General features: G+C 43.6%; 1 protein-coding gene across 5 annotated transcripts in view; it reads left to right on the top strand.

The window, feature by feature from the left end:
- The window catches only part of armc9 (armadillo repeat containing 9), a 211,316-nt gene that overhangs the window by 75,167 nt on the left and 117,205 nt on the right, over positions 1–18,944 (top strand). For all 5 annotated transcript variants that reach the window (XM_072474273.1, XM_072474271.1, XM_072474272.1 and 2 more), the window contains exons 5-7: positions 9,331–9,486; positions 13,374–13,466; positions 16,054–16,078. In XM_072474273.1, the coding sequence (XP_072330374.1) occupies positions 9,331–9,486; positions 13,374–13,466; positions 16,054–16,078 (274 nt within the window). The remainder of the gene's footprint in view (positions 1–9,330; positions 9,487–13,373; positions 13,467–16,053; positions 16,079–18,944) is intronic.

The raw sequence follows: 18,944 nt of genomic DNA, 5'->3' as shown, positions 1-18,944 counted from the left end.
TGTGGGTGAGCTCCCGTGGCTGCAACCCACTTCAATTATGCCATTTTTAAGTATACTCTCAATCTCTTTCTTAACCTGTGCCAATTTTAAAGGGTTCAGTCGATATGGATGTTGTTTGATTGGAACAGCATTTCCCACAACTCCATCATGTAAAGCCATTTTAGTACTTCCGAATTTATCTCCACAAACTTGCCCATGTGATATCAATAACAATTCAGGTCAGTCCGTTTTTCCTCTGGTAGGGAAGTCAACAATAATCCCAATTTTTAAGAACATCCTCGTTTTCCAGTTTAATTTGAGGCATGTCAAATTCACAGTCATCTAGATTTGGTTCGTCACTTTGAGTTAGAATCATTAAAACCTCCTTTTTCTCTCCTTCCCTTTCAAAGTACCTTTTAAGCATATTCACATGATAAACTCGGTGAGCTTTCCTTCTATCCGGCATTTTTACCACATAATTCACCTCACTTAATTTCCTTTCAATCTGATAAGGCCCTCAAAACCTTGCTTTTAAACGTTCACCTATCACTGGTAACAATACTAAAACTTTTTCTCTACTGGCAAAACTACGAACTTTGGATTTCTTGTCAGCGACCCGTTTCATCACATTTTGTGCAACTTTCAAATGTTGTCTAGCCAATTCACCTGCTCTATTTAATCGTTCCCTAAAATTTGACACGTAATCCAATAATGGAATTTCTGATTTCTCACTCACCACTTTTTCCTTAATCTATTTAAGTGGTCCTCATACCTCATGACCAAATATTAGGTCAAAAGGACTACATTTCGTGACTCATTAGGTGCATTCCTAATTGCAAACAGTACGAATGGAATTCCTTTATCCCAATCCTCTGGATAATCGTGACAATAAGCCCTCAACATTGTCTTTAATGTCTGATGCTACCTTTCTAACGCTCCCTGCGATTCTGGATGGTACGCAGTTGATTTAAATTGTTTTATTCCTAAGCTATCCATAACTTCTTTGAATTACCTTGAGTTAAAATTTGATCCTTGATCCGATTGTATTTCTGTGGGTAGTCCATATCTAGTAAAGAATTTAAGTAACTCCTCCACAATCTTTTTAGCTGTAATATTACGCACTGGAATGGCCTCTGGAAACCTTGTAGACAAGTCCATTATCATCCAAAGATATTGATTCCCTCTTTTTGTTTTAGGAAGCGGTCCTATGCAATCAATTAGCACCCTTGTAAAAGGTTCCTCAAATGCTGGAATGGGTATTAAGGGCGCTGGTTTTATCACTGCTTGAGGTTTCCCTATCACTTGATATGTGTGACATGATTGACAAAATTTAACTACATCTTTATGTGTCCAGGCCAATAAAAATGTTTTTGTATTTTAGCTCGAGTTTTCCTTATTCCCAAATGACCTTCCCACTGGTACCTCATGTGCAACTCGCAACACCTCCTTTCTATACCCTACCAGCAATACTACTTGATGACCTTCTGCCCACTTTTCATCCGCCTGCATATGTAAAGATCTCCATTTTCTCATCAAGACATTACTTTTACGGTAATAACACTCTGGTACACACTCAGATTCCTCTTCCGTGTATGCTTTCCGATACATCCGTTTTATTTCTACATCTTTCTGTTGTAACTCCGCCAATTTTCCTGACGTAAAAATATCCGCCCCATCCTCCACCTGTTCTTGTTCTTTTTCAACCATCTGATCAAAAATCGTTTCTGATAATTGCACTTCAACTTCATCTTCACTCTTTGATTTCTCCTCTTGTCTTAACCTGTGACTTTGCGACCTTGTTACCACACAGTCCAGAAAAATCCCAGGATATTCGTCCTTTAGCACTTCAGTTGTCTGATTTTCCACAGGCTTATCAGCCACAGTAGGCATCATTCCCACCTGCGATCCAGGTTATCGTTACCCAAGATAAACTGTATTCCTGGACAAGATAGTTTCTCTATTACTCCTACTACCACTTCACCACTCTTCATTGGACTTTCCAACCTTACCTTATATAATGGAACACTATTCCTCTCACCCTGAATTCCACATATTACCACCTTTTCTGGCAACATTCTTCCCAAACTACATAACTCCTCATCTCTTACCATTAAAGATTGACTAGCTCCCATATCTCTTAAATTTGTGACTTCTTTACCTGATCCTCCTGATACACATGAGTAAACTTTACTCACACAAGTAAATTCTTTAAGGAGATCTGGCACCTTCTTATCAATCACCTCTTTATCAGGCTGTACAATCTTTTGCACCTCCTTCGCTTCACTTGGGCTTTCCTTTACCACTTTAACAAACCCCACTGTCTTATCCTGTTTTACCACATCAGCCTTCCCAGTGCTTTTCTTCAACCACCAACACTGTGACTTTACATGGCCTGGTTTATTACAGTGAAAACATTTGAAACTTTTCATTTCTTTTCCAACCTCCTGGATTTCTTTTTTAAACTGAGGTACACTCTCCTTATTATCTCCCATCAGATCACCTTTACCTTTACCACTTGAGTATTTCTTATGTCCCCAGTTTCTATCCCTCACTGGCTGAAACTGATGTCGGAAACCAAGCTTTGATTTATGAACTAATTCATAATCATCTGCCATTTCTGCTGCTAATCTCGCAGTTTTAACCCTCTGCTCTTCCACATGAATTCTCACTACATTGAATTTTTAAACTCCTCCAAAAGCATAATTTCTCTGAGAGCTTCATACGTTTGGTCTATTTTCAAAGCCCCTATCCACCTATCAAAATTACTCTGTTTGAGCCTGTCAAACTCCATGTATGTTTGACCAAATCCTATCCTTAAATTTCAAAACACTTATCTGTAAGCTTCAGGCACTAGTTCATATGCACCTCAAATGGATTTTTTCACCTCCTCATACGTTCCAGATACCTCCTCCGGTAGTGATGCAAACACTTCACTTGCTCTACCTACCAGCTTTGTTTGAATCAGTAATACCCACATGTCCTGTGGCCATTCCATTTGTTTAGCCACCTTCTCAAATTAAATGAAAAAGGCTTCCACTTCCTTCTCGTCATACCTTGTCAATTTAAATAGATCCCCACCAAGCCTTTGACTATGAAACTCTTTCTCACTATCCTCACCACTATCCTCCAACTGTACGTTTCTCTTTATGTCTGCCATCTTTAACTGACTGTTATGTTTCATAGCCATTTTCTGCAGTTCAAACTCTCTTTTTCCCTTTCCTCTCTATCTCTTTCTTTTTGTTCTGCTAGGGCTATTCTTTCTTTGCTTCTTTCTTCTCTCACCTTTTCTTTTTCCCTGATCTGTATCTCCCTCTCTCTTTTGCTCTCATTGCCTATTCAAGCTGCTTTAATTCTTTTTCATGTTCAAGTTGTTAAACTGCAACTGGATCTTTGCCATTTCTAATGAGTCAGACTGTATCTCAGGCAACTTTAAATGCTTAGCCACTGCCATAATTACCTCATCTTTTCGCATTTTGTCAGGTAATGTTAACTGCAATATTTCTGCCAAATCTAACAGTCTGCTTTTAGCCTCTGTCCGTAAGGTACTGCGTGTGACCGTCTCCACCCCCAAAAACCTCTGAGCCTCTGAAAGAGCCATTGTCCACAACACACTCCCTACTTAAACTAAAATACCACACCTGAAAAGCAACCACAATATGCTCACCCCTCACAGTCTTTAAGTTCACTAAGCCAATCCAATAGATTTTATCCCCCTCAAGCCCCCAATTTGTTATGGGCCCGGGTTTAGAGACCCTCGAAGTGTATCATGGAGTTCACCTGACCCACAACTTTTTATAGATTGTGGTATGGGGGCACACTGCCCACTCTACAAGTGTGGTACAGCAGAAATGGAAAAGTAATTTTTAAAACAAAACAATGTTTATTCTATGAACTCAGTTAATCTTTTAAAACATACAGTGAACACCTTAGCAACCATTAATTCAAATACAACCCCCAAAGAATACAACACAAAGTAATCCTTTAAGCTTTCCTTTTAACATCCATAAGACTTAAAACACATTTTACCAGAAGCACATCGGGTTAAAGTTACTGCTGTTATTAGTTTTAAATCACCAGGATCGATTTACAATCTTTAGATTACAGAGAGATTCATACACATTGGGCTGTGACTGCAGCTATCCAGCTCTGAAAACGAAACTAAAGCACACCCTGCAGCCTGCTCAAAAACTAAAGTAAAAAGCTGACAGCCCAGCTCCACCCACTCTTTGACATCACTGCAGTAGTAAACACCCATTTCTTAAAGGTACTCTCACATGACACACTTCAAAAGCACATATCATTCTGACTTGGAAATGTATCACTGTTCCTTCATTATCACTGAGTCAAAATCCTGGAATTCCCTTAACCTAAGAGGATTGTGGAAAGATTTATTCAAATTTTATAAAATTCCCATGCTTCTTATTATAAATTCTTAGCCATGTGCTCTATCTCAAAAGGTTCTTAGTAGATCCGTTCTGCTGATTTTTTGTTTCTGCTTGCATGCATGTGGCGAGTAATACAATGGGTATGATTCTCCGGCCTCGTTATGCACACACTCAAGCCAAACGAGGCGGTGAATAACGGGAGGGGCCAAAAACGAGAACCGCTCCAGGTGCCAAACAGTTTGCGATGTTATGGGCCCACTTTCGGAGGCGAAATCGAGATCTCGCCGTAGCGTGGCGAGAAACCAATTATCACCACATAAAACCCAATTTCCATATAATTAACAAGAGCCACTCCATATCCAACGGCCTCCTGTCATTCAGCAGCCTCCTCAGGTAGTAGTCATGCTGGCGCCGATTAGTATTCCTTTTGAAAAACATGAACCTGGCGGAGGGGTTTCTGTGGGGAGCTGAGGAGATGAGTAGCCATCTTTGCTGACAGGCAAAAAGCCTGGGGACGCTGGGATTGCCACCCCAGTGTTTGTCGAGTAGGTGGGGGACCCTCCGCAGGAGTGGGCCACCATAGGAGGGTGAGGGGAGAGGCACTGGGGGGGAGCAACCGCTCGCGGAAACACCATGCCAACCCCATGCCAACCCATGGATCATGTTAACACGTTCCGGGGGCAACCCTTGTCCCTGCCTGTCTGCCCCAACGACCACCCATAAACCCCATCTACCGCCGAGGCCTCTGGCAATGCAGCAGAAGGGTATGGCTAATAGGGAATTGGCAATCATGGTTAATTGGGCACTTCACATATCCCAAGTGGATTCCCGTGAGGAGGCAGACAATCTAGCATGCGGGACTCATTGCCCAGCATCCCAATCACACCTTGTTGCATAGACACTGTGCTTGAACACTGCGGAAGGCAACACAACACACGCAACAGCCAACTTCCGAACATCCAGGGGATGGTACACAGCTCCGGGGACAGCTGTGGATGGGTGCCACAGGGAAGGGGAGATGCCTGGAGAAATGGGCCAAGGGTCCAGAGGTCAGTTCGCATTGCGGAAGAAAGTGACAGAGGCATCATACTGGTTGTGCACAAGAGTGTTTAATGTGTAATACAAGTCCCCACTCACCTGATGGTCCGCCCCCCCCCCCCCCCACCCCCCGGTGTCCTCCGTGATCTTCAATGTGCTTGGCCCTCCTAGCTCAACCGCTATGTCTCCCCAGGATGCACATCTGAGGTGGTGGCAACCAGCCAGTTACCTCGTCCTGTGGCCTTCAATGCCCCTGGCAGGCGTCCTCTGTGCCTCTGAGGCCGGAGACCCCTGGCTCACTTGTAGGTGGCCATGCTGCCCTGTCCCGTGTGCTGACTTCGAGACTCATCAGAGGGGTAGGAATCAGGGAAGCTGAGGGCCACCGTCGCAAACTCAATGGGACGGGTTCGGGTTGGCACTCAACGCCCCCTCCTTCCACTCTGTGGCTATAGGGCCCTGGGGTTCACCTTGGGATGGAGGAGCAACTGGTTCAAGCCCCAGTTGCCCCTGCATTATCTGGCTCTGCCAGCTGTGCTGGTTCCCCATGGTCCACACCATCTTATTGACATCCTCGGCAATGCTGCTCAGTGACTGGGACAAGCTCTGCAGCTCCTCTGCCAATCCCATCTGGGAGTGAGACATATCCCGCAGAACCTCATCAAGATCAGCCTGGTACTGGGTGACATCCCCCAGTGAGGCAGACATTCTGCCGAGACCTCGGCCATGGCCGTCACCGATTGCGCAACGCCTTGGACACCTTCACTAATGGTCACTGTGGTCGCCACTCTAGCAGTGTTGGCTTCAGTGCCACGCATTGTCGGTGACATCTCCTGCACCCATAGCCTCTGGGACTTCTCCAATTGGCTATGGACCTGCTGGAGTGACACTGGCATCTTCCTCTGAATGTCCCGGCTGCTCCCTGTTGTCTCCAACAGCTCTGGTTAACTCTGTTGCAGGCTCAGCATCAGGCTGGCTGTGAGGGAGTGTTGAGGGAGTTGAAGGGGGAGGGGATGGAGAGAGGGTTGGGGGGTCGCTTGGGGAGTTCAGGGGTGGATGCTCCCATGGGGGGCATTGATGTCTACTCACTCTTGCTGCCGGATGCAGGTCATTGACCTTTTTTCGGCACTGGAGGCCAGTCCTCCTGGTCACGCTCCCCGAGCTCCCAGCTGCCGCCACCTCATCCCAGGCAGCACTGGCTGCTCTATGGCTGACTCTCCGGGACCCTCGGGGTAACAGGACGTCCTTCCTGGCCTCCACTGCGTCAAGGAGTCTTCCCAGGTCAGAATCCCCGAACCTTGAGGCTGGCCTCCTTGGCGTCATTGTTGCGAGCTGGCTGGGGTTGGATGAGTAAGTGCAGCGTACGAGCTGTTCAATCTTGTTAGAGCAGGGGCTGGCGAATGTGGTCCCGGCAAATCAACTGGCGAGCCTTCATTCGCATCGAGAAGCCCTTGAGGCCTCGTTAAGTGGACCAATTAACATTGAATAGCGTTGCCGGCCTTGCTGGGCCGAGCGCCTGGAAGCTCGCCGCAATTCTCGCTCGCGACCAGACTTAGAAAGTTTTTCAGAGAATCGCGCCCAATGCATTAACCTCCCCTTCATAATGTAAATGGCAAATTATTTTTTTTCTGAACAGGAACTATTTCCAGCACGGGTGTCCTCTTTTAACCTTATTTCATGTTTTCATAAAAATAAAGGTACAGCTGGTATTTAATTAGTTGTGTTGTATATTTGCCAACTGAGTGTTTGTCACTATTTCTCAATCTCTTGACATATCTTGACTTTTAAACACCACCTTTTGTAAATTAAATTATATTGAATTGGTAATAGAACACAGTTGTATTTTTGAATGGTTATGGGAGGGGAAGTGGATCTGATTATGCAACAGTAGAGAGATTATTTGCTTTGACCAGTTTAACAGCTTTAATATTCTATTGGAGTGTGGTATAATTGAGTTTAAATTTCATCTGATGCATCTAATTTATTTGCTGAGGGCAGTTTCTGTTCCAGTTTTATTACATTTTTTAGTGAAGGACATTCAAACTGTTAGTTGATTTTAAAAAGTTACTGCCGCAGAATACAAACAAGACAAAAGAAAGCATGAATGAAGGAATGTTTTGTTGATTTATATTCATAAATCCACAGTTTGTACAGTATTGATGGTGATGTTGTTATGGGCCAGGGTTTAGAGAACCCCAAAGTGCATCATGGAGTTCACCTGACCCACAACTTTTAATAGATTGTGGTATGGGAGCACACGGCCCACTCTACAGGTGTGATACAGCAGAAATGGAAGAGTATTTTTTAAAGCAAAACAATGTTTATTCTATGAACTCAAGTTAACAAAGAACAAAGAAAAGTACAGCACAGGAACAGGCCCTTCTGTCCTCCAAGCCTGTGCCGACAATGCTGCCCATCTAAACTAAAATCTTCTACACTTCCTGGGTCCGTATCCCTCTATTCCCATCCTATTCATGTATTTGTCAAGATGCCCCTTAAATGTCACTATCGTCCCTGCTTCCACCACCTCCTCCGGCAGCGAGTTCCAGGCACCCACTACCCTCTGTGTAAAAAAACTTGGCTCGTACATCTCCTCTAAACCTTGCCCCTCTCACCTTAAACCTATGATCCCGAGTAATTGACCCCTCTACCCTGGGAAAAAGCCTCTGACTATCCACTCTGTCTATGCCCCTCATAATTTTGTAGACCTCTATCAGGTCACCCCTCAACCTCCGTCGTTCCAGTGAGAACAAACCGAGTTTATTCAACCGCTCCTCATAGCTAATGCTAAAGCATACAGTGAACATCTTAGCAACCATCAACTCAAATACAACCCCAAAAGAATACAACACTAAGTAATTCTTGCTTTTCTTTTAACATCCATAAGACTTAAAAACACCTTTTACAGAAAGACATTAGGCTTAACTTCACTACTGAGAACAGTTAACACGTTGAAATCAGCAAATGGACACTCATAAGCTTGCAGAGATTCACACACATCCTGCTGTGATTGCAGCTTCTCCAAAACGAAAATGAAACCAAACCCACCCTGCAGTAAAAAGCTGACAGACCAGCTCCACCCACTCTCTGACATCACTGCAGTAGTAAACACCCATTTCTTAAAGGTTCTCTCACTACAGATATTTATATACATACCCATTTATAAACACCCATTTATTAAAGGTACTCACATGACAATGTATAGAATCATAGAATTTACGGTGCAGAAGGAGGCCATTCGGCCATCGAGTCTGCAGCGGCCCTTGGAAAGAGCACCCCACTTAAACCCACACCTCCACCCTATCCCAGTAACCTCACTTAATCACTTTGGACATTAAGGGCAATTTATCATGGCCAATCCACCTAACCTGCACATCTTTGGACTGTGGGCGGAAACCGGATCCGTAGGAAACCTACGCAGACACGGGGAGAACGTGCAGACTCTGCAGAGACAGTGACAGGAATTGAACCTGGGACCCTGGAGCTACATTGCTTTGTTGGTGAATCTTACTGTTCAGGATTTCTCTCAACAGTCTTATATTCAGCGTATAAGGTCATTTAAAAAAAAAAATTCTGAGTACCCAATTTTTTTTTAAGGGGCAATTTAGCATGGCCAATTCATTTACCATACACAACTTTTTGGGTTGTGGGGGTGAGACCCACGCAGGTACAGAGAGAATGTACAAACACCACACAGACAGTGACCTGAGGCTGGGATCGAACCCGGGTCCTCAGCGCCGTGAGGCAGCAGGCTAACCACTGTGCCACCGTGCTTAATTTTGGTATAGTTGATGTCCTGAAAGATTTCAGACAATATATTGAAAGCAAAATGAGACTTGATAAATATAGAACATACCAGATTGTAGAAACTAAATCTGTAATTTAATTAACTGAAGTTCATCATTCAAATGTTGATTTTTTTTTTGAACAGGACAAAGAAGGCATGGATGAAAGAATATCGCATTTCAAAAACTACCTCGAAACTAGAGGTGCTGCATTAAGTCAGACAACAGAGTTTTTGCCCTTTTATGCACTGCCATTTGTCCCCAATCCCACAGTGCACCCCTCTTTTAAGGAGCTTTTTCAGGTAGGAATTGCACTCTGTGTGCTATAATTATTAGATAATGATGCCTTGCGGACAGGCAACTAGTCTAGATATATGACAATTTTGCTGAATTTCGATGGCAATTTTCTGTCATGGACAGGAAAAATCTCTTGACGTGACAAATTGCATGATTTGCCTCAGGCCATATTTCGACAAGAACCTGTGAAAGATGGGTATTTCTATACAGATGAAAGCACTGGTGACAGATATAACAAACATTCTTTTCCCAAGTACACTGTTCAAAGAAAGTTTATCTGGTGTCAAAGACTTGTCTATTTTTCAACACCTCCAATACACCCACCCTCAAGGTGCTTTCGAACCAAAGAGTTTTGAAGGCAAAGGTGGGGACCAATTTACATATCTCAAAATCAGCAGTGAGATGTATGACAGGTTAATTTATTTCTTCTGGTCTTTGCCAAGAGATAAACATTGACCAGGCACAGTGAGAATTTCTGTTTTCTTCTTCAGATAGTGCCCTGGGATCTTTTATGTCCACCTGAGAAGGAAAACGGTTTAACATGTGATCCAAACGTTTGTACTTGCAATTGTGCAGCACTCTCAGTACTAGTAACACCTTTGTAAATTAAGTACCTGTATCCTGGAGTGAGATTGGACTTGCAACCTTCAGACTCAGAAATAAGACTACTCCAACTGAGCCAAGGCTGACACTTGACTCTTCCTTTGAATCTTAGGCTTCTTCCAAGCTCAGAATGTGTGCAAGAATAGATTTCCTGTTCAATTTTGTTGTCATCTCCTTTGGGCAGCCAGTTTGGTGTACTGAAGGGAAGGGATCCATGTTCTACCATATTGTGGCAAAGACGGGTCATAACCTGGGGTTAAGCAGGCCATGGGACACTTATGACACTGGGGGATTGATATTCCCAAAGGACTATGGGGAATACATACTCTCCCACTGAGGGGTGGGCTACCCCCTTCTGCATACTGTATAAAACTGGAGAGCCATGAACTGTGAGTGGCCCCCTTTAGTAGAGTAACTGCTCTGTACTCTTGTTCTTTTGTATTAAACCTTTTTCCTTTTGATTCAAACTGTTCGGCTCCTTTTGCACTGTGTCTCGGTGCCTGGAGTAGCCCCCATCACTGTTCCAAGCAGGGTAAATGGCCATCTGTTGCAAATTGAACTTGACACTGGAGCTGCGTTGTCAGTGGTAGGTTTTAAAATGTTTAAAGATATTTGAAGAAGGACCCGGGTGCTGGACCTATTTAAGACTACGGGGGGGGGGGGGGGGGGGGGGGGGGTGGCAGGCAGTCTCATCACCTATACTGGAGAACAACTATGCATCGCTGGAACAATGAGGGCCATCATAGTGTGCGGTCACCAGGAGGCCCAATTGCTTTTAATAGTGGTTAATAGGGACGGGCCTAGTTTGTTGGGTCACGATTGGCTCCGCCATCTACACTTAGATTAGAGCTGAATTCTACAGGTTGGCTCAGGCGGTTTATGTGCTGTTTTGGGCAAGTTTCCTGAAGTATTCTGCCCAGGGCTCGGCACCATCAGAGCGACGGTAGCAAGGGTTCACGTCGACCCTCTGACCCAGGTTTGATTTATCCAGGCCCACTGTGTTCCGTACACCTTAGTTGACAAAGTTAATGCAGACTTGGATCGTCTGGAAGCTTTGGACATAATCCAGCCTGTTTGTTTTGCCGATTGGGCCACTCCTGTTGGTCCCGTCCTCAAACCAGACAGATCCGTCTGCATTTGCGGGGATTATAAATTAACTGTGACTACCGCTTCACTTATGAGCAAGTATCCTCTACATTCTCTTACATAAGCTTACATAAGAACCAGGAGCAGGAATAGGCCATCTGGTCCTTCTGCACATTGTTTCTTTTAAAATAGTCATCTAATGCCCACTTTAATGCCTTGATTGAACCTGCCTCCACCACACTTCTAGACAGCGCAATCCAGACACGAACCGAACCATTCGCTGTGTGAAAAGGTTTTTTCTCAAATCACATTTGATTCTATTGCAAATCACTTTAAATCTCTTTCCTCTCATTCTTGATCCTTTTGTGATTGCAAACGGTTTCTCCCTGTCTACTCTGTCTCGCCCGCTCATGATTTTGAAGATCTCTATCAAATCTTCTCTTAGCCACCTTCTCTCCAATCTCTAATCTATCCTCATAACTGAAGTTTCTCAACCCTGGAACCATTCGTGTAAACCTTTTCTGACCTCTCTCCAATGCATTCACATCCTACCTTTGGTGTGGTGCCCAGAACTGTACACAATATTTCAGATGAAGTCTAACTCGTGTCTTGTCTCAATGTTCTTCCTACCAAAATGCATCCTCTCAGACTTCTCCATGTTGAATTTCATCTGTGATCTATCTGCCCACTCCACCAACTTGTCCATGACCTTTTGAAGTTCTACATTGTCCTCTTCACAGTTTACAATACTTCCAAATTTTATGTCGTCAACAAACTTTGACTGTTTGCTGATGGCACAAACCGGCCCATTTCTGTTTTGAAGGTGTAGCCCATTGTTCAGCTACAGTTTTTCCCGCCAGTCTTTCGTTCAAGTCTAACCGACCCAGCTCCAATCTTGCCCCATTGAAGTCGGCACTCTCCCAGTGATCCCAAGAAATTTCTCTTCCATTGGTCTTTTCATCACTACTAAGCTCAGAATTGAATCATCATTTCCACTGTAACCGGCAGGACCTTCAGTTAATTATGCATTTTTTCACAGGACAGATTAGGAAGTTATTTGATTTCTGTAATGCAAAGATGATGCAAAGATACAGTTAAAACTGGTGATAATTCAGCAGATATTCAATTAGAGAACATTATGTTTTGTACTGCTGTTGTCTTAGCAGAGAACTGAAGAAGTTGGGTAAAGGGATATTAGATCCATTCCACATTTGTTTTCTGGACATGTATCCATCAGAATTCAATCATTAGATCTTTCAAAGTTAGCACATGGAGCAAACCTCACACAGTTGCTCAATATTACTGTGTATGCTTCACTACAGAACACAATTAAAACTGGCCCTGGAGTTATAGCTTCTCAGTAAGCCACTCCAACTAAATATGTACTTTGTTGGCTTCTGGGGCATGTAGAATACAAAAAATATGATGCTCTTTGATTTTGAAAGGACTCCATCCCATTCACCCTGTATGTAGCCTCTATGAGTGCAAATTTTTGGGGTTAGGTTAGTGGCAAATCATTTCAGTTTAATCTCAGGTCAAAATAAATTGACGAAAAGGTACATGTCCTTGATTTAGTAACAATTTTGGAGGTTGAAAGCCCTTAGCTCACCATTTGTCTGCTATGTATTGAGTCATTTAAATTAGCCTGCTCAACACATGGTTTCCCAGAATCCATTAAATAGGCTATAATCCTGCTGTGTTGGAGGATGCATGTCATTCAAAGAATGAAAGATAATCTCACCAGCTAGGTAATATATCTTGCTGCACAGGAACCTGGTATTATGGTTTTTAAACTTTGATTTTAGAACTGGATTTATTCCTTTCCAACTTTCTGTTGAGTGAAAATACCTGAATATGCATAAATAACCGAGATTAGTAGTTTAAAATGGCAGACAACAATGGATATATTATTGTTGAAAGCAAGTATGTGATAAGATATCAGGTATCTGAGCTTCCACTTTCCACTCGCTCTGAACAGAGCCTATTCAGCAAATGTTGGAAAGTGAGAGGGCGATATTACATCTCTAACAACCCCCATCAATTTCATTCATTAAGTGCAAGAGTATCTTGCAAAAATTGCCATTTTGTTGCCAAGTTTATATATTTTTTTGATTGTACCCTGAAAGCTTGATAAATAATGGCTCTTTTTGTCTTGCTCTTTCGTTCTTAGAATTGTTTCTGTTAATCTGATTTTGCTCTTTAGGATTCGTGGTCTCCTGAATTGAAGATGAGACTGCAAAAATTTCTGTCTGCAAGTTTGAAAGTGACCAAAGCCCCAAAGCTGCTGTCTTTATTTGTATCCTTTCTTTCATATCTTACTCTTCAGAAAAACTTATCATTCTTGTGGCAGGTATCTAGTTCTGAAAATGTATGGAGAGGAAGCAGAAGGAAATGGAAACTGACTGTATTAATGGCTAGAAAATCAGCAGGCCAGAAGAATGGCAAATGTGGAAGTAAAGTATTTCAGTTGTACTGCTGTTTCGATTTCCCATTATTCCTATTTATTGATCAGTTTCAGCAATATATGTGCAAAAATATATTATACACTGAATAGATATGATGCACTGTCTTACATTGTGAAAATTACTTATTGGATATAGCTTCCGGAAATGTTACCTAGTGGGAAACAGTTGTCAATAAGGCAATCAGGACTATCATGCATCTGGAATGCAATGGACTAGAAGTCAACTAAAGTTCTAAAGAAATGTAGCTTACTGATGAAGCCAGTTCTAGTGAATTCAATTTTAGTCACCCTATCTGAAGATTACAATTGATGCATTGGATAACTGTTCAGAGATGAGTGGCATGGCCTTAGGTTACTTAACTTATTATAAAGGATTTACTTAATTTTGTTTGGTAAAGAAAGCTGAGAGGAAACAAAATGCAGGTCTTTAAAATAATATACCAGGTATAGATAAATTAACGAAACAGGTTATTTAGGCTGGACAGATTTTAGGTACAATTCCAAAGTTCGTGAGCCTGAGACCAGAGATTAGACAATTTTTTGCAAAATGATACTGACTACTGAAAAAATTTACAGCGTTTGCTACGTATAAAAAGAAACAGGCTCAATACCTGTTGAGAAAGGATATGGTAGAGAGGGCCAGTTTATTTCACGGTAGAGGTTCAAGAAGAGAGTGTAACAGTATTGTTAGGATAGGGAAAGTTCATTTTTAGTAATCATAAATAAACTGGGAAAAGTGACCTTGATGCCCTGAATGTCCCAGATTCACTACAGTGCAGAAGGAGGCCATTCAGCCCATTGAATCTGCACCAACCTTCCAAAAGAGCACCCTACCTAGGCCCATGCTCCACCCTATCCCTGTAACCCCTGACCCCACCTTACCTTTTGGACACTAAGAGGTAATTTATCATGGCCAATCCACCTAACCTGCACATCTTTGAACTGTGGGAGCAAACTGGAGCACCCGGAGGAAACACACGCAGACATGATGAGAAAGTGCAAACTCCATACAGACAATCATCCAAGATTGGAATCGACCCTGGCGCTGTGAGGCAGCAGTGCTAACCACTGTCCCTTTCCTGTGTCTCCCTTTCCTGGTCAGATGTTTATGTTTTAATGTCGGACAATGTTTTAATAGTCCTTTATATCTTAAAATTGCTGCTGTATACCATATTCTGAAACAAACAATTAATTGATACCTGCGCATATTGAGGACTTTGTGAAATCATTCTCAATTATAACCTGATTGCCCTGTTCAATATAAAAAAGCAAGAAAAACTTGTATTTATACAGCACTTTCCATGATCACTGGATAACTCTCTGTACAGCCAATAAAATACTTTTTGAATTGTAGACACTTGTAATGTAGGAAACAGGGAAGCCAATATGCTTACAGCAAACTTCCACAAACAGCAATGTGATAATCAGATAATCTGTTTAGCAGGTGATGTTGGTTAAGGGATAAACATTGGCCAGTGGTGCTGTCCCAAGTTGTACTGTAGGTCAATTTGGCAACAATGGATAACTGTCCATGTACTATATTTTCACAAACAGTTAAGTTATCATTTTTAAAAACTGATATGTCTCTGATCGCACTGGTTTTATCATAGAATTTACAGTGCAGAAAGAGGCCATTCGGCCCATAAAGTCTGCACCGGCTCTTGGAAAGAGCACCCTACCCAAAGTCAACACCTCCACCCTATCCCCATAACCCAGTAACCCCACCCAACACTAAGGGCAATTTTGGACACTAAGGGCAATTTATCATGGCCAATCCACCTAACCTGCACATCTTTGGACTGTGGGAGGAAACCGGAGCACCCGGAGGAAACCCACACACACACACGGGGAGGACGTGCAGACTCCGCACAGACAGTGACCCAAGCCGGAATCGAACCTGGGACCCTGGAGCTGTGATGCAATTGTGCTATCCACAAGGCTACCGTGCTGCCCCTAACTGCAGGTACTGCAGGTAAACCTCTAAAGTAAATAAGGTAGCACATGGATATAGAAGATGAACAACACAAATCTTTGTTATCTGGCTTGCTTGGAGAATGGGTTAATCAAAAGTGCCGGTTAATGGGGAGTCACATTGTTGTGGACACAGTTCAAGGTCCAGTATATCTTTGATCAGGCACAATAACCAAAACTGACCCAATAATTTAATAAAGTTAATGTAAAGCCGAAGAACAACTTCTGCAGATTTACAATCTCTTCTTGTTAGTTTCTTTAAAATAATGCTTTATCTGAACGCTGAAAGTAATTGGTCAGAAATTCCAGAGAATTCCAGCTGGTTGAGAGCTGAATAACTCAAAGTTCACTATTTGGGGTAGCAGCAGCAAATAGTTCAGCTGTTAATTGGTTTTTAATCCGTATAAAATTGTAACATAAACGCAGTGGTCCTTAACTTGTCTTTCAGAAAGAAAATGGACAGAGTTCCAAAGGTAACGGCTTATAATCTAACATGATTTTGAATGTTGTTGTTCCATTATTTCCAGAGACAGTAGTAGTTTTATAAAAATCTTTTTTTAACTGTTTATAAACTGATTTACAAATGTATTACTGTTTTCAAAAGATTGTATTGTTAATGCCTGCAACTGCTTGTTCACGAAAATATTTACATTGCTTCGGAATGGTAAAGATAAATGCTACTAACATTGAAACTGCAGCTGTAAATTATAAACAAGAAAGAACGTTCACTAACAGTGCCCATGGTCAGGAAAGTATGTTCCTGCAGTTATGAAGCATTGACAACTGGAGTTTGATAATCTGAACCTGTTACAGTCGCTATGAGACAGATGTTCTTGGGTCACTGTTCCTGTTTTGAGCTTCTGTGGGCTAATTTAGTACAAGAATCAAAAATCAGATTATGACATATTATGGGTGGGATTCTCTCAGCCCTGGGCCGGGCCGGAGAATCCCCGCAACCGGGCCCCGACGCCAGCACGTGATTCTCCGCGGAGATGGCGCCGGCGCTCTACGCGGCCGGCCCGCCGATTCTCGGACCGGGGTGGACCAAGCGGCCGTCGTGGAAACACTGAGTCTCGCCGGCGCCGTCCACACCTGCTCTCAGCCGGCGGGAACTCAGCGTGGAAGGGTCGAGTGGCGGCCTGTGGGGGGAGAGGGGGGCTCCGATCCCAGGGGGCCCTCCGATGCGGCCTGGGCGCGATCGAGGCCCACCAATTGGCAGGCCGACCTCTCTGGCTGGGGGACTCATTTCCTACGCGCCAGCCCCATAGACCTGTGCATGTTGTGTCAGGGCTGGTGCGTTGAAGGAAGCCATTGCGCATGCGCGCGTTGGCGCCAGCGCCACTGCGTATGCGCAGATCCCACGCGCCCAGTTCGCGCTGTGATCGGCAGCTGGAGCGGCGTGAACCGCTCCAGTGCCATGCTGGCCCCCTGTAGGGGCCAGAATTAGTCCTGGGAGCGGCCCGTTCACGCCGTTGTAAAACGCGACGGTGTTTACAACGGCGTGGACACTCTGTCGCGGGATGAGAGAATCCTGCCCCATGTGTCCAGAGGCCTGGACTAATAATCTAGAGCAGGCTTTTCCAACCTTTTCGCATGGCGGTGAGGATAGGGATTAAACATGATTTTTGTTTTTAAAAGCTGAGGGATGAAAAGAAACAACTTGCTGAGGTTTTTTTTAAATGCCAAAGTAATAAATTGATAATTTTAAAAATGAGTAAGAATTAAAGGTGACCATTTGAGTGTGAGAGGGAGTGTGTGTCCAGCAGAGTCTCAGGCTTCTCACTTAATCACCCTCAACCATTGTGAGAGTGCGTGTTAGTGGGTGAGGGTGAATTACAAGCCTGAGACTGGGAGTGAACTAAACATCTGCACAGACTCTTCTCTCTCTCTCTCTCTCCCTCCCTCTCTCTCTCTTTCACTTTCTCTCTCTCTCTCTCTCTCACGCACACACACACACGCACACACACACACGCACACTCCCCTCTCTCACATCCACACTCTCCCCTCACTCTCACAACCTCCGCTCACTCTCACACTCTCCCCTCATTCACATTCTCACGTACTGTCCTCACTCACTCTCAACATTCACTCTCTCTCATACTCTTCCGTCACTTACCTTCTCATTCTCTCCGTGACTCAGCTTCCCAAACTCTCCCCTCACTCACTTTCGTACACCCGGCCCTCACTCACTTTCTCACACTCTCCCTTCAATCACTTTCTCTCCCTCTCCCATCGCTCACTCTCTCTCACACTCCCCCAGGACCCTGCCCTCATTCCAACTCATCTGAGGCCCCGCCCATGCTCTGGCTCCCCATGGCCCTGCTCACCCCCTGGGCCATGCTCGCCTCCCTGGGCCTTGCTCCCTCCTGCCTCCTTGTCCCTGCTTCCTCCTCCCTCCATAGGCCCCACTCTCTCCTCCCTCCATGGGCTTCACTCCTTCCCTAGGCCCCGCTCTCTCCTCCCTCCCTGGGTCCCGCTCCCTCCTCCCTCCCTGGGTCCCGCTCCCTCCTCCCTCCCTGCTCTGGGTCTGTACTTGATGGAATTTAGAAGGATGAGGGGGGGATCTTATTTAAACTTCCAGGATACTGAGAGGCCTCGATAGAGTGGACGTGGAAAGGATGCTTCCACTGGTAGGAGAAAATAGAACCCGAGGGGACAATTTTTAAAAACAGTGTGAAGGAGGACTTTCTTCAGCCAGAGAGTGGTTAATCTGTGGAACTCATTGCTGTAGAAGGCTGTGGAGGGCAAGTCACTGAGTGTCTTTAAGACAGAGAAAGATAGGTTCTTGGTTAATAAGGGGATTAGGGGTTCTGAGAAGAAGGCAGTAGAAAGGGGATGAGAAAAATATCAGCCATGATTGAATGACGGCGCCGACTCAATGGGACGAATGGCTTTATTCTGCTCCTATATCTTATGGTCTTATAGTATATTCCCCAATGCTAATAAATATTTGTGAAAACTAAAATGAACTTAAGTTGTATTTGTTGTATTATGTAAATTTCTTTTAGAAAAATTATTATACGCAAAACTAATTTTAAAGTTCAACCTTTCTATATTTTTTATCCTTTAGCTTGTCTTTTCACCATACACTGTATAAATATCATGGAGTATCTGACTTTTAAAAAATGTTTTATCATCTTTGCTAATTCAACAAAATATTTAAACTGGAAGCATTCTGATATTGTGTTGTAACTATTTGCTTCAAAGCTTTTGCTGCCTGACACTTGAATCTTTCAGTCTGCCTGTAATAAGCGCTACCAGTCTTGACTCCTCTTGTTAGTAAATTATCTTACAATAGAAGGGATGATTTATCTCAACACAAAAGCACTCCTGTTCATT

This window comes from Scyliorhinus torazame, chromosome 14 (assembly GCF_047496885.1).
Source record: "Scyliorhinus torazame isolate Kashiwa2021f chromosome 14, sScyTor2.1, whole genome shotgun sequence".
Lineage (NCBI taxonomy): Eukaryota > Metazoa > Chordata > Chondrichthyes > Carcharhiniformes > Scyliorhinidae > Scyliorhinus > Scyliorhinus torazame.
This window is presented reverse-complemented; position numbering and strand designations above follow the sequence as displayed.